We start from the raw sequence: 14,416 nt of genomic DNA, 5'->3' as shown, positions 1-14,416 counted from the left end.
GTGGGCTTTGGTAGTGAGCCCGTGGGTCCATGGATTTTTAGAGCACCAATGGCATCTTTAAAGACCATTTGAACCATTTGTTCATGATTGAACATGGCAGTCAAAATTAAGCTCTGACATGACTGTGTCATTTTAAAATTTAATATTCAAGCCAACAAACTCTGCTAAGTGCTTGTGAGAATGGTCCTAACTTTCACCAGTGGAAATAAAATATTTTTGAATTTTTCCTTTAAAAAATGGCTTAAATTTTTAAAAAATGAATCAGTCACTTTCTAGTTAAAAAGGAATGTTCAGAGGAACTTAGGAGGTTTTCCTCCCGAGACAATCTGCCTTGCAATCAATTCAGATTCTCCTGGTACTTTTTTCTACCTATTACTATTATTTTTTGTCCACACAGCTAAATGGTTAGACTATCTTTCTTAAGGGTGCTAATACAAGATGCCAAAGTTTCAAATACTTTGAACATTTAATATTTTATTTATAAATACTTCCAGTATTGCCTTATAGAACACTCTGCAATGACAGAAATGTTCTGTAATCTGCACTGTTCAATATAGCAGTGGCCAGCCACATGGAACTACTGAGCACTTGATACATGGATAGTGGAAGGAATGACTATTTGCTTTTATTTAATTTTAAGTTCAAATAATCACATTGCTACCAAATAGAACAGTGCAGTTCCAAACTATTATATTAGAGAGGAGAGTTAAATGCTGGGCTCTCTAATCCTTAGGCAACAGACCAAACCTTGGACTAAATGATATTAGAGCATTTTTTTTTCTCAAGAAACTGAGAAACAGGGACAGGTAGCTTTTTTTTGGCAGGGGGCTGGAGGGGATAGGTAGCTCTGATAATTTGAAAACTCCAGGCAATTCTGTATTCTTACTGTGCTCAATAACTCCATCTTTGTCCCCTGCTAAAACCTACATTTAATTACAGAAGTGCTTAGTTGAAGTGAATGGCCTCACTTTCAAATCCTTTTTCGTACAATGGAAAGGTCAAAATTGTATTGTCAGGAAGGAGAAAGATGGAAAAAAGAAAGGGCAACTGGGACAGTTGAGCAGTTGTGGGTTCAACTCCCAACATCCAGAGGGTCAGCTTCTCACGTGGCTGGGTCGGACCAGCCAGTTCCATTTTGGGCGCCTGAGCAGGTGGCTGCTTAGGGAGGGCTCACCGTGATGGAGGATTTCCCTGCCGTGTTCCCGTGCTTCAACAAGGATTTGGACAGCTTTCTCTGGGAAACAATCTGTACAAAAGGAAACACAAGGTGGAGATACTAGTCATATACTTGCAGGTATACTCTTTAGTATTTCCCTTACAAAATTTTGCACTTACAGCTCTCCTTGAAATTATGACATCAATGTTCATTTATTTTCCAAGTTTCTTCGACAAACCTCTCCTAAATACAGGTCATTCCCTTCTTTCCTCTTATGGCTTGTGCTGTAAGTGTGAGTGTGTAAGGGATTACAGATAATTCAGTACTAATGGAGGTGGCTTAATCATTGCTGAGACATTTATATTAAAATTAGACAAAACATGTTGGATATGTACATTAACATAAAGGAGATGAAGTTTCAGAATGATCTCAAATTAGCACTAAAACCTCTGTGCAGAGTGGAGGATGGAGTGAAGGGAGGAAGGAAACTCAAGGTCTAAATATACACTTCCTGTATCGATAACGTCTAGAGTTCTATTTTTACTATATTCAATAGGAAGCAATAAAGTAAGTCATGAGGAGACTGATGCTCAGACAAGCCAAAAGGAGTAACTGGGGTCCTCTCCACTGGGAGCTATTCTCAGCAGAACCTGCCCCATCCCCTCTTGTTTTCTTTTCTGAAAGGGAAAGGTGGCAAGGCAGTGAGGCCCTGATGGGCCTGCACCCCATGATTCCCCATGATTCCCAAAGGAGACAAGGCTTAAAAGACTAAAGTGAAAGCCGTGCTCTGCTCTCGGCAGAGGGAGAGCATAGTCCTCTGCTGTGGGGCGGCAGCTTCTATCTGGATGGCCCCAGTGATCCCCGCTTCCTGGTGTTCTTGCCATTGTGTAATTCCCTCCCCTTGAGTGTTGGGTGGATCCAGTGATTTGCTTTCAATGAACAGAATACTACAAAAGTGATGGGATATCACTTCAGGGATTAGGTTCCAAAATCACTGACTTCCTTCTTGCTCATCATCTCTCATTCTCTCTCTTAGAGCCTTTGCTCTGGGGGAAGCAGGCTGCTAGGTTGTGAACAGCCCTGTAGGAGCAGCCCACATGGCCAGGAATTGATGTCCCCACTCAACAGCCAGTGAGAACCAGAGGCTAGCCAGCAGCCGCACAACAGCCTGGAGCAGGTCCTCCCACAAGGTGAGCCTTGAGATAACTGCACCTCGACAGCAGCCTTGTGAGAGACCCTGGTCCAGAGGACCCAGCCATGCTGCCCCAACCCCTGACACACAGAAGTTGTGAGATAATAAGTGTTTGTTTTTAAGCTTTCAACTTTTGCAGTAATTTTTAATGCAGCAATCGGTAAAAGTACACATAAGAAAGGGAAGGAGATCACTGTGAAGAGTGGGGACATAAACCCATTCTCTAAAATCCTTATATATTTTGTCTCTGTGTTAGAGCAATAAAAATATTAGGAGTGTGCTAATATCAAATGCAAAAAGTTCAGAGACCTTCCCTAGGCCAAGCAGATTAAAGATACTAATGTTCAGTCGGCTGTCATCTGAAGAAGGAGTGCGTCTATAAAGAATCACCAGGTGATGATGATGATGTTGATGACATCAATGAGAGCAATGGGAACTCCCATGTAAGTATACAGATCATGTGGGAGATGCCTTATTCATTCCAAAAATAATTATCTAGTCCCCAAAATATAACAGACTTGGTGCTAGGCACTAAGAATAGAGTGGTAAGCATAGTCAGATGCAATAGCTGACCTCATGGAGCTTACATTTTAGTGGGGGAGATAGTAATAAACCAAATGGTCAAACAAATATAACTTGTCACAAAGGAAACATGCACTGGCCATGATGGGGACGATGAATGGGGTGACTGAGAGTGGACCACTTATGAATCTGTGGCAGCAGTACAGGTGAGAGGTAATAGTGGCTATGGAGATGGAGAGAAAAGACTGGATTTATGAGATAGTTAGGTGTAAAATAGTCAGAATTTGGAAATGGATTGAATACAGAGAGAGTGGGAGGCATCCTAAAGTATCACTGGATCAGAGAGTTATGCCCTTCAGTGAGTTAAGAGTCACAAGAAGGGGACATTAAATTGGAAGGCAAAGAACAAAGTCTGGGGCAGAAAACAGACTGGAGTAGGTTGAAGAGGAGAGACAGAGGAAGAAAATGGACAAGAAGAAAATTCTTTCAATGAGTTTGGCTATATAGTGGGGGAGAGAGAATAGACCCTGAGGGGAAGGAGAAATTCAGTAAGTTTTTTGTCTTAGTGGTTATTTTGTTGCTAACTTTACAGCCCCACAAATTTGGTATTATTAATTTCCTTTTATAGAGGAGCAAAGTTAGACACAGGGAGTTTAAGTAACTGTCCTAAGGCCATAGAGCTAGGAGGGAGTGTGCCTGGGATTTGAACATAGGTCTGACTCCAGAAACTGATCTCCAGTTACATTATGACTGGTAAGTGAACTCCTAAAACAGGTTCAGAAAATGTGCACAGCTGGATTTGTACTACATGTGTTTGCTTTTAAGCCCTAGATCTCATGTTAGTGCTTAAGTCTCAATGTGTAATCATGGAGAAGATGGTAAAGAAATAATCAAGTTAAAGCTTAAGAATGAACTAATCTGGAGACACTGGCTTTGATTAAGTGCAGTGTAGCATAATGATTAAGAACATAGGTTTTTTATTTATAGTTGACTATCAATAAAATGACATGAAAAAATTCAGATGATAAAGGAATTGGCTTTCCTTTCCATAGTTAATTCTGAATTCTGAACTCACCTTTCCCACCCTACTCATTAAGAATGTTCCAGTGCTTTTAGTCCTATTGGCAAAATCATTATCCCACCCCCCCAATTCTCAGATTGTCACTTGTTCTAGAAAAGCTACCATTTCCTAGAATAAAGTAGACATTATTTTTTAACTTGAGATAAACCAAAACACAGGAAACACAGAAGACAAACAGCAAAAGGACATTAGAAGACTTTGTGGTTTCTCTCCAGGGGTTTTTCAGTGGGGAGTGGAAGGGAAGACACATGAATAGATGACAAAACAAGGGTCACTGATAAGCAGTAGCCAGGTCAGTATCTCTCTAAAGAAAGGTAACAGATTTATTTGGGAACATTATACCCTGTTCCCAAATAAATCTGGTCTCAGAAATACTTTGGTCCACTGTTGCTGCGTTTCATCCACATTGGTTACCTACCCCAATAACTCCAAGTGACCCCAACAACCTTGTCAGCCCTGAGATGATCCATGCATTGGGTTACCAGGTATTGGTAGACTGTCATTACAGACTGTGTCTTCCAAGATCCACATTCTCTTTCTTCAAGGAAGACCAAGGATGGTACCAGGTCTTTCTCACTCTTTTTTAGAAATGCCAACGTTTCCATTTGTAGGGTCTGAAGAGAATGCTACCACATACCACCTCCTGCCTTTTACAAATGCTAGAAAGACAAGCAATTTCCCAGGAAATATTCCTTCTTAAGAAATGGTCATATGGGTAAATAAGTGGCTAATCAAGCAGGCATTCAAACAAACATTCTACAGCCCCAGGCCTCCAACTCAGCTCCAAAGAATGAGTAATAATCAAGGTTTCAAACCTTTCATTGTAATAATGATTGATAATGAGTTGCCATTGGCATTGCCATTCTTAGGACTTCGAGCAAAAATAGTAGGATGCCCAGCTGAAGCAGCGATCTATAGAGAAAGGTCTATTTGTTGCCAATTCCCTTCTCACACAGGCTTTGTTGCAGCTGAAGCAACTGCAACATACTCAAAAACAGCCTTAGGTCATGTCAGAGGATGAGGGGTTTAGAGTGACAAGGACTTACACTTGTCCCAGCTGATACTGAGGCCAACAAATAGGCAGCATTTAACACTGGGCTAAAGGGGATGCACTTGTCAGAAGTCCTCTTATTTGATTCTTCTCACCCTACAGTGGGGTCACAGTTGCAACCCTTAGACTTCAACGGAAGGATGAAATATAGGGGGAGGAAACACTCTTATTAGCAAAGTCCAATCAGAGGGACATTAGCACCATCAAGTCCCTGATCTGCATTCACACATGGATCTGGGGAGGAAGTGCTTCTCTCCCTGTGAAGTGGGCGGTATTCTAACAGTAGGGATCCTCATTTTCAGGGAAGTCCACTGTTTCATTTAGATAAATGGGAACAAAACCAGGAGAATAAAAAACATTTTGATCAATATTTCAACAAGTGTTTGTTCATCTGGACTTGCTTACAAAGACTTTCAAAACAGTCATTTTGGGAACTAGACATTCGTCCTTCACGAGATCTCTTTTACTGAAAATATCTTCAGATTATTTCTGGAAATTGCTTTAAGACTCTATTGCAAAAACAAACATTTATTGAACATCTTTTCTGTGCCAGGCACTGTTCTGAGATAACAGTGGTGGACAGGTGAAAACATAATTACAATACTTGACATTCATACCTCTGTTAGCCAGAATTGATAATGCCCAAAGCATGTGTCAGAGAACTTTCGTTTATTAAAAGGTAAGTAAATATTGTATGAAAAAGTCTTTGTGTAGATAAGTCTGGAAATCACACGATTAGAAAAAGTTTGACATCTTTAACTGCAGGATATTAACAGAGCTTTAGTTGTGAATCACCCTGAGCACAGCCATGGAAGGAGCATTCTTTATACTTTTTTGACCCCAGAACCTTTTGTCAAGGAGAATCCCTGGTGTTCTGAAAACTAGCAATTACTACTCCCATCACTACAGGGTACAACCAAGGGCTCCTGATGACTCCTGTAGCAACAGAGGGGGACAGGTCCAGGTCCTCTCAGGCCTGACTCTTGTGGGCTCCCAACAGCCAGCATTGGCATCTCTTTGCCTACAGGTTCTTCTGGAGTCTGTGCCCACTGTCCACAGGAACAGTAAGCTGAAAGTGGGGGGGATTAACACCCTTGGGAGTGGAGTCAACCAACCGATGGGCTTTGGCACAGAAATCTCCCAGCTCCTTTAGCCCAGGGATGGGGGTAACTCTGCGGTGTTTGTTCTGCACAGAAGCTGAGTTTTCCCAGTGGATGGAGCTCCAGTTACTCCCAGTGGTGAATCCTTAGACATCAGAGCCTTTGCTTTATTGGCCACTCCCCCTTTCCTGCCACTTCTCCACTCCTTTTCTAGTGTTTCCTTCACTTTCCAAATAATCTACTTTCCAATCCTTGTCTGCTTCTGGGCGACACTACCAAAATTCAACTCTGTGTCAGATAATGCATTGAGCATTTCACATATATTATCTCATTTACTGTCATTTAATGAGCAAAATTCTCTCTTGCCCCAAGCAACTGGGATGAGGGAAGCAAGGCTTTGAGAAATTGAGTTTATCTAAGGTCACATAGCATTATGGACTGAATTGTGAACCTTCCCACCCCTCCTCCCCTTCATATCTTGAAGCTCTGACCCACAATGTGACTGTATTTGGAGACAGGGTCTATAATGGAGATAACTGAGGTTAAATGAAGTCATAAGGGTGGGACCCTAATCCAACAGGACTAGTATTCTTATAAAAAAAGGAAGATCCATCAGAAGTCTCTCTCTCTCTCTCTCTGCAATATGTACACCAGGGAAAGGGTATGTGAGGACACCATGAGAAGGTAGCTGTCTACAAGCCAGCAGGAGAGGTCTCACCACAAACTAACCCCGCTGTCACCTTGATCTTGGAATTCCAGCTTCCAGAACTATGATAAAATTGCCATTGTTTAAGACACTAGTGTGTGATATTTTGTTATGGCAGCCCTAACAGGTTAATACACATAGCTTATAAGAGTTGAAGCCAGGATTCATTCCTTCACTGAGTATCATATTTATTGAGCATCTATTATGTGCTGGGTATTGAGAATAAAATGATGGCACAAAGACAGGCACACAATTGCTCTTCCAGATGTAGTCACATAAAACCCATGTCAAATTCCAACTCTGCAAGGAGAAGTAATGTCATGCCGTGAGAGGGGGGCTCACCAGATCCAGGACGTCAGGTAAGGCATTTCTGAAGAAACTGCCCCTGACCTGAAGGCTCATGGATGATAACTGAGTAGTCAAAGAGGAGAAGGAATAGTAGGTACAAGGGGATATATGAGTATGAGGAGCAGGCTGAATATGAGGGACAGAAAAGAAGACTTTTAATTTATCCCCAGAGACCAGGTTCTTGGCCATGTTGTCCTCTGATTCACACTAGGTACTTTAGCAACGTTGGCTATGGTAGGTAAAAAATGACTCCCTAAATATATCCATACCCTAAATCGCTGAAATCTGTGTGTATTACCTTATATGGCAAAAAAACCCCAGTCTTCACAGTATAATTAATTTAAGGATCTTAAAATAGGTAATTTATCCTGGATTATTTGGGTAGACCCTAAATGTAATCTCAAGTGTCCTTATAAGAGGGAATCAGAGGGAGATATAATTTATGACATACACTCAGAAAGGATGAAAATATGAAGACAGAGCAGAGAAATACTTGAAGATGTTTGACATGACAAGGAATGGATTCTCCCCTAGAGCCTCCAGAGGGAGCACGGCCCTGCTGACACCTTGATTTCAGACTTCTGCCCCCAGAACTATGAGAGAATAAATCTGTGTTGTTTCAAGCCACCAAGTTTGTGATAATTTGTAACAGTAAACACAGGAAACTAATAGGCTGACTTAGCCCAGGTTCAAAGTTCCAGGAAAAGATGTCATGATGGCTTCAGCGATGACTGATTTTAGGGAAACCCCTACCTTCCCATTTCCCTCCCAAGACTGCTGGGCAATATTACTTCACCTGATAGAAGTCAGACCCTCTCAAGATAAATATACCTGAAGACCCTGGCCTTGACACTCTTCCTCTTTCTCCTGGTCATATCTTGCTTCCACCACTGACCGAAAGGAGCCACAATCCTATCTGAGCACAGGATAACCGCTGAGAACCTCGGCATCTTGTGTGCACTACCAATAAAGGGAAGCCTTAAAATGGTTTTAAACATCATTAAAAAATAGCCTTTAAGAGCTATGCTTTTTCTTATGCTGTTCCCTTTGCCTAGGATGACTCATACCTTCTCCCCTCAATTGGCAAATTTATTCATTTTTAAGATCTTCATTAGAAGTTTGGAATGGTTGCTGTGGTAGGAGGGATGTGAAGTCACCTGTGGGATGGAGAACTATTCCTTCTGCCCTCACGCGTGTCCTCCCCTCCTCATCCTAGCTGGTTCCCTGCAGCAGCAGCAGCAGCAGCAGCAGCAGCAGCAGCATGGCCTGGGTTGCTAGAAATGCAGGCTTTCAGGGCCCACCGCAGACCTGCTGAATCAGAATCTGCATTTTGATGAGGTTCCCAGGTGACCTGCATGTACATTAAAAGTGAGAAGCACTGAGCTAAAAAGTAAGAATTGCACTTTGACAATTTCAGTACAGTATGATCAGATTTAAAGGATTTCTAGAAAAGGGCTTTAAGATGAATCTGTTCTGCTAATTTAGACTTTCATTAAAGGTAAAGCTGTAGGAGCTAAGAAGCTTTTTCAGCCATTCGGGGGAGAGAATGGTGACACACGTGTGTACGTATGTTTTATGTAAACTCAGTCTGGTCCTCAGCTTCCCAGTGGAGACCTACAGAAGGACCAGCCTAGAGAGAATGATTCCAAGTGACAGGAGTGATGGGTAATCTGCTTCCTTGGGCTTCCTGTCTTGAGATTTCTATTAAGCAGGGTTCTAATTACTTCAAGTGTAATTACAGACTTTTACCCTTTCTCTGACTTCATTAGTAAGGGACGGAAAGAGTTTCGGAGAGAGATTTACGGACTGCCTGTGTATTAATTATGCACCTTTGCCTCCTCATCACAAATGACCTGGTCCAGAGGCTACCTCCCCACACTCAGTTAAGCTGTACCACATGGCGATCAGGAGAAAGAGAAAGAGCTGCGTCTCCAAGCAGCTGCTGCCTAGGGTAGGGCACTGTGTCAGGTCAAGGGCACAAGGCAGCTTTTCAACCATTGCCTTGGCAGGCTGTGACTCGTCTTCAGTGAGGCTGGCAACCAAACACTAATAGTCCACAGGATAGAGGAGGATGGGAGAAAGCCCCTGACCATTTTTAAGCGAAGTATGCAAATTCCAGCTTTCAGGTTGTTAGATTAGGTTAACTAGGTTGTTAACAGGTGAAGAGACCAGAAGCTCAAAGATAACTAAGGTAATAAAGCTACTGAAGAGTCATGATACTACTGCAGGAAGAGCACTTACTGTGTGCCAGCTACTGCTCTGAAGTGCCTTGTGTGTACTAATTAATTTAATTCTCATGACAGCCCTATGGAGTAAGTATTATGCCCATTTACAGATAAGAAAATGAAGTATAGAGAGTGTATTGGTTTGCTAGGGCTGCCATAACAAATTACCACAAATTTACATAAAACAACAGAACCATATTCTTTCATGGCTGCGGAGGGCAGAGTTTGAAATCAAGGCATCTGTGGGGGTCGTGCTCCCTCTGGAGGCTCTAAGGGTGATTTCCATATCTAGTCTCTTCAGTGTCTGGTGCCTGCCACTGTCCCCTGGCCTGTGGCCGCATCACTCCACCTCCTTCACAAGACCCTCTCCTGTCTGCGTCCCTCCTCTGTGGTTCCTTTATAAGGACAGTTGTCGCTGGATTTACCCCACCTGGATAATCCAGGATGAGCTCTTCATCTTGAGATCCTTAATTAGATCTGCAGAGACTTTTTGTCCAAATAAGGTCACATTCACAGATTGTGGGGCTGAGGATGTAGACATATTTTGGGGGGCCACCATTAGGTCCACTACAGAGAAGCTAGGTGACTTTCTCAAGGTTCCACAGCCAGGAAGTAACAGAGTTGAGATTTGAACCCAGTCAGTCCAGCCCAGAATCCATCCCCTCTCTGCTGCCTCCCATAAATGACAGAGGCTGGACTTGATCCTGTGCTAAACTCTGCCAGATGTATGCAGTGATTCACACTCACTCCTCGCCCTGCGGGAGCTGACCTCAGAGGGTCATTCCCTCTCCCTCAGACCACTGCAGGGGCCACTTAACTGGTCCCCTAGATTCACTCTTGCTACATAAAGTAAAGTAAGAGCCACACATGATGATAAAGAAGACGTGGTGTGTGTGTGTGTGTGTGTAAATAATGGAATATCACTTAGCCATGAAAAAAATGAAATAATGTAATTTGCAGCAACATGGAGGGACCTAGAGATTATCATACTAACTGAAGCAAGTCAGACAGAGAGAGACAAATACCATATGACATCACTTATATGTGGAATCTAAAAAACTGATACAAATGAACTTATTTACAAAACAGAAATAGACTTACAGACATAAAAAACAAACTTATGGGAGACTTCCCTGGTGGTCCAGTGGTTAAGAATCTGCCTTCCAATGTAGGGGATGCAGATTTGACCCCTGGTTTGGGAACTAAGATCCCACGTGCCACGGGGCAACTAAGCCCATGTGCTCTGGAACCTGCATGCCACAACTAGAGAGAAGCCCACGCATTGCAACGAAGAGCCCGCTCGCCTCAATGAAAGATCCCACATGCCGCAATGAAGATCCCGTGTGCCACAACTAAGACCTGACACAGCCAAATAAATTTTTTTAAAAACTTATGGTTACCGAAGGGGAAAGGGAGGGGAGGGATAAATTAGGAGTTTGAGATTAACATATACACACTACTATATATAAAATAGATAACCAACAAAGTCCTACTGTATAGCACAGGGAACTATATTCAATATCTTGCAATAATCTATAAGGGGAAAGAATCTGAAAAAGAATAGATACATAATGAATCACTTTGCTGTATAACTGAAGCTAATACAACAGTCTTAATCAACTATGTTTCAATTAAAAAATTAAAATAAATAAATTAATGAAAAGAAAAAGGTCACACATGAGGGTCCAAATGCTGAGCATCATGTAGGACCAGGCAGGGTAACCTCTCCAAGCCTCAGTTTTGTCTTCTCTGAAATGGTGATGATACTATCCACCCCACTGGTTTATCTTTTGCATAATGAGTAGCAACAAAATCCCAGCATCAGGCCCACAGAGATGCTTATGAAATGCTCCTTCCTCTTCTCTTCTCTCCTATCTAATCAATTCCCACAAAGAGATGATTATAGTCACTGATTGGCTTGGACTGGGGTTCTGGCAGTGGAGTGGAAAGAGAGGTAGAGAGTAAAGATATTTAAGACACTGAGTTGATGGGGCTTTGGGAAAGGCTGATGGGTGGGCTGTGGAGCAGAGGGAGTGAGTGAGTGGTGCAAGGGAAGGCTCCTCGGTTTTGGGTCTCTGCATCTGGGAGGACAGAGCTGTCATTCCCTGAATGGGGCAGATGGAGGCTGTGGGCAGGGAGAGCAAGAAGACATGGTGAGTTTGATGTGGGGTTGTTGAGTCTGAGGTGACTGTGGTCATCCGAGTGGAGTCAGTATCTAGATACTGTTGGATACATGAATCTGGGGCATGGAAGAGAGGCCTGAGCTGGGAGTCTCCAACATGTGGATGATAAATGGAAGGGCAGGAGCTGAGGAGGAAATATATGAAGGAAAGAAAGGAGTGGTCTGAGAGTGAGGCAACCTTCCCCGGCTGAGAACCACAGCAATGTCTTCTCACTACCTGCAGCCTCTGAACACACCCTGTGGGGGCCCAGCCTCCTCCATCCCATGGGTGAGGGCCTGAGGGATCACAGGCTGTGTCCTCCATGCTCAGGCTGGGGCTATGCTCTGTGGGGGGCAGTCAATTCAGGGCAGGGGCTGTCTTCTTTTCTCTGTGCTGATAGAGGCATCAAAAGGAAGAATATTAAAAGTGCAAGGCATACACTAACAATGAAATATCAGAAAGAGAAATTAAGGAAACAATCCCATTTACCATTGCATAAAAAGAAGAAAATATCTAGGAATAAACTTATCTAAGGGGGCAAAAGACCTGTACTCTGGAAATTATAAGACACTGATGAAAGAAATTGAACATGACACAGTTGGAAAGATATACCATGTTCTTGGATTGGAAGAATCAATATTGTTAAAATGACTATACTACCCAAGGTAATCTATATTCAATGCATTTCATGCATTTCCTATCAAATTACCAATCACATTTTTTCCCAGAACTGGAAAAAAATTTAAATATTTATGGAAACACAAAAAACACTGAATAGCCAAAACAATCTTGAGAAAAAAGAATGGAGCTTGAGAAATCACTCTCCTTGACTTCAGACTATACTACAAAGTTACAGTAATCAAAACACTATGGTACTGGCATGGAAACTGACACATAGATCAATAGAACAGGATAGAAAGCCCAGAGGTAAACCCATGCACTTATGGTCAATTAATCTACAATAAGGGAGGTGAAAATATACAGTGGAGAAAAGATAGTTTCTTCAATAAGTGGTGCTGGGAAAACTGGGCAGCTTCATGTAAAAGAATGAAATTAGAACATTCTCTAACACCATATACAAAAATAAGCTCAAAGTGGACTAAAGATCTAAATGTAAGACAGGATACAACACAACTCCTAGAGGAAAACATAGGCAGGACACTTGTTGACATAACTCGCAGCAATACTTTTTGAATCCATCTCCCAGAGTAATGGAAACAAAAGTAAAAATAAACAAATGGGACCTAATTAAACTTAAAAACTTTTGCACAGCAAAATAAACCATAAACAAGTGAAGTTAGTCAGAAAAAGAAATACTGTATGCTAACACATATATATGGAATCTTAAAAAAAGAAAAAAAAAGGTTCTGAAGAACCTAGGGGCAGGACAGGAATAAAGACACAGACGTAGAGAATGGACTTGAGGACACGGGGAGGGGAAAGGGTAAGCTGGGATGAAGTGAGAGAGTGACATGGACATATATACACTACCAAATGTAAAATAGATAGCTAGTGGGAAGCAGCTGCATAGCACAGGGAGATCAGCTTGGTGCTTTGTGACCACCTAGAGGGGTGGGATAGGTAGGATGGGAGGGAGATGCAAGAGGGAGGGGATATGGGGATATATGTATACGTATAGCTGATTCACCTTGTTATAAAGCAGAAACTAACACACCATTGTAAAGCAATTATGCTCCAATATAAAGAAGTTTAAAAATAAAAAGAAACCATAAACAAAACAAAAAGACAACCTATGGAATGGAAGAGAATATTTACAAATGATGCAAGCAACAAGGGATTAATTTCCAAAATATACAAACAGCTCATACTGCTCAATATCAAAAAATAAAACAAAACTCTAAACAACCCAATAGAATAAATGGGCAGAAGACCTAAACAAATAGATATTTCTCCAAAGAAGACATATAGATGGCTAACAGGTACATGAAAAGATGCTCAACATCACTAATTACTAGAGAAATGCAAATCAAAACTACAATGAGGTATCACTCACACCAGTCAGAATGGCAATCATTAAAAAGTCTACAAATACATGTTGGAGAGGGTTGCATTAACATGGGAAGATATATTTTTTATGTGAAAAAAGCAAGTTACAAAAAGCATGTATAAGTCACCAGATGGTTGTTTTTTAAAAAAGAACTGTATGTATATGCATACATTAAAAAAATCTAGAATAACATGCACCAGAATATTTAAAAGCTATCTGTCAATGTTGGGATGTGGGCCTCATGGTCCTCCAGCAGAGCAGAGGGAGGGGTCAAAGACCCCTCTCAAAGACCTCCAGCAGTTGTCAGAGCCCAATATCCGCTGAGTGGTCCCATTTCCACTGGGGCTGTTGTCTTGTTCTGCACCTGTACTGTCTTAGAACCTACTCACCTGATTGTGGTGTGCTCCTTCCTATCCCACTTACTCCAGGCCTGGGCCCAGGTCAAGGATCCCTGCTTGCCTGTGGCTTGATTAGTGAACTCTGGGACACAGAGATTTAAACTTCCCATCCTCATGGGCCCATGAGGGTTCTTAACTTATTGATTATTAGCACTCCAAGCCCTCTCAGGTCCTTCTGTAATCAAAAATAATGTTACAAAATGTCAGAACCACATGCAGAATAGGATGGGTGAGGCAGGCTTTATAGAGGTCATTTCCTAGTTGTCCTCTAAATCTTGTGTTGAAAGTGCTGGTGCTTGTTACCCACAGGCCAAGGCACAGAAGTGCCCAGGAGCTGCAGTGGGGACATCATCTGGGAGTCGGGAGGCCTGGGTTTAACTCCCTGACTTGAAAATGGCTTGCACTTAAGCAAGTCACTTCAAGGTTCAGGTGCTTAGCAGGAAATGTGGAAATATGGTACTTTCCCC

The 14,416-nt window shown here is 42.1% G+C and overlaps 1 protein-coding gene across 1 annotated transcript in view; it reads right to left on the bottom strand.

Moving 5' to 3' along the window:
• CPNE4 (copine 4) overlaps nucleotides 1-14,416 on the bottom strand; it is a gene marked incomplete at its 3' end in the record, with an annotated part of 591,787 nt that overhangs the window by 170,815 nt on the left and 406,556 nt on the right. The window contains exon 4 of the mRNA XM_082839801.1: nucleotides 1,175-1,246. Within this exon, the coding sequence (XP_082695927.1) occupies nucleotides 1,175-1,246 (72 nt within the window). The remainder of the gene's footprint in view (nucleotides 1-1,174; nucleotides 1,247-14,416) is intronic.

This window comes from Leucopleurus acutus (assembly GCF_964270905.1).
Source record: "Leucopleurus acutus genome assembly, chromosome: 5".
NCBI lineage: Eukaryota > Metazoa > Chordata > Mammalia > Artiodactyla > Delphinidae > Leucopleurus > Leucopleurus acutus.
This window is presented reverse-complemented; position numbering and strand designations above follow the sequence as displayed.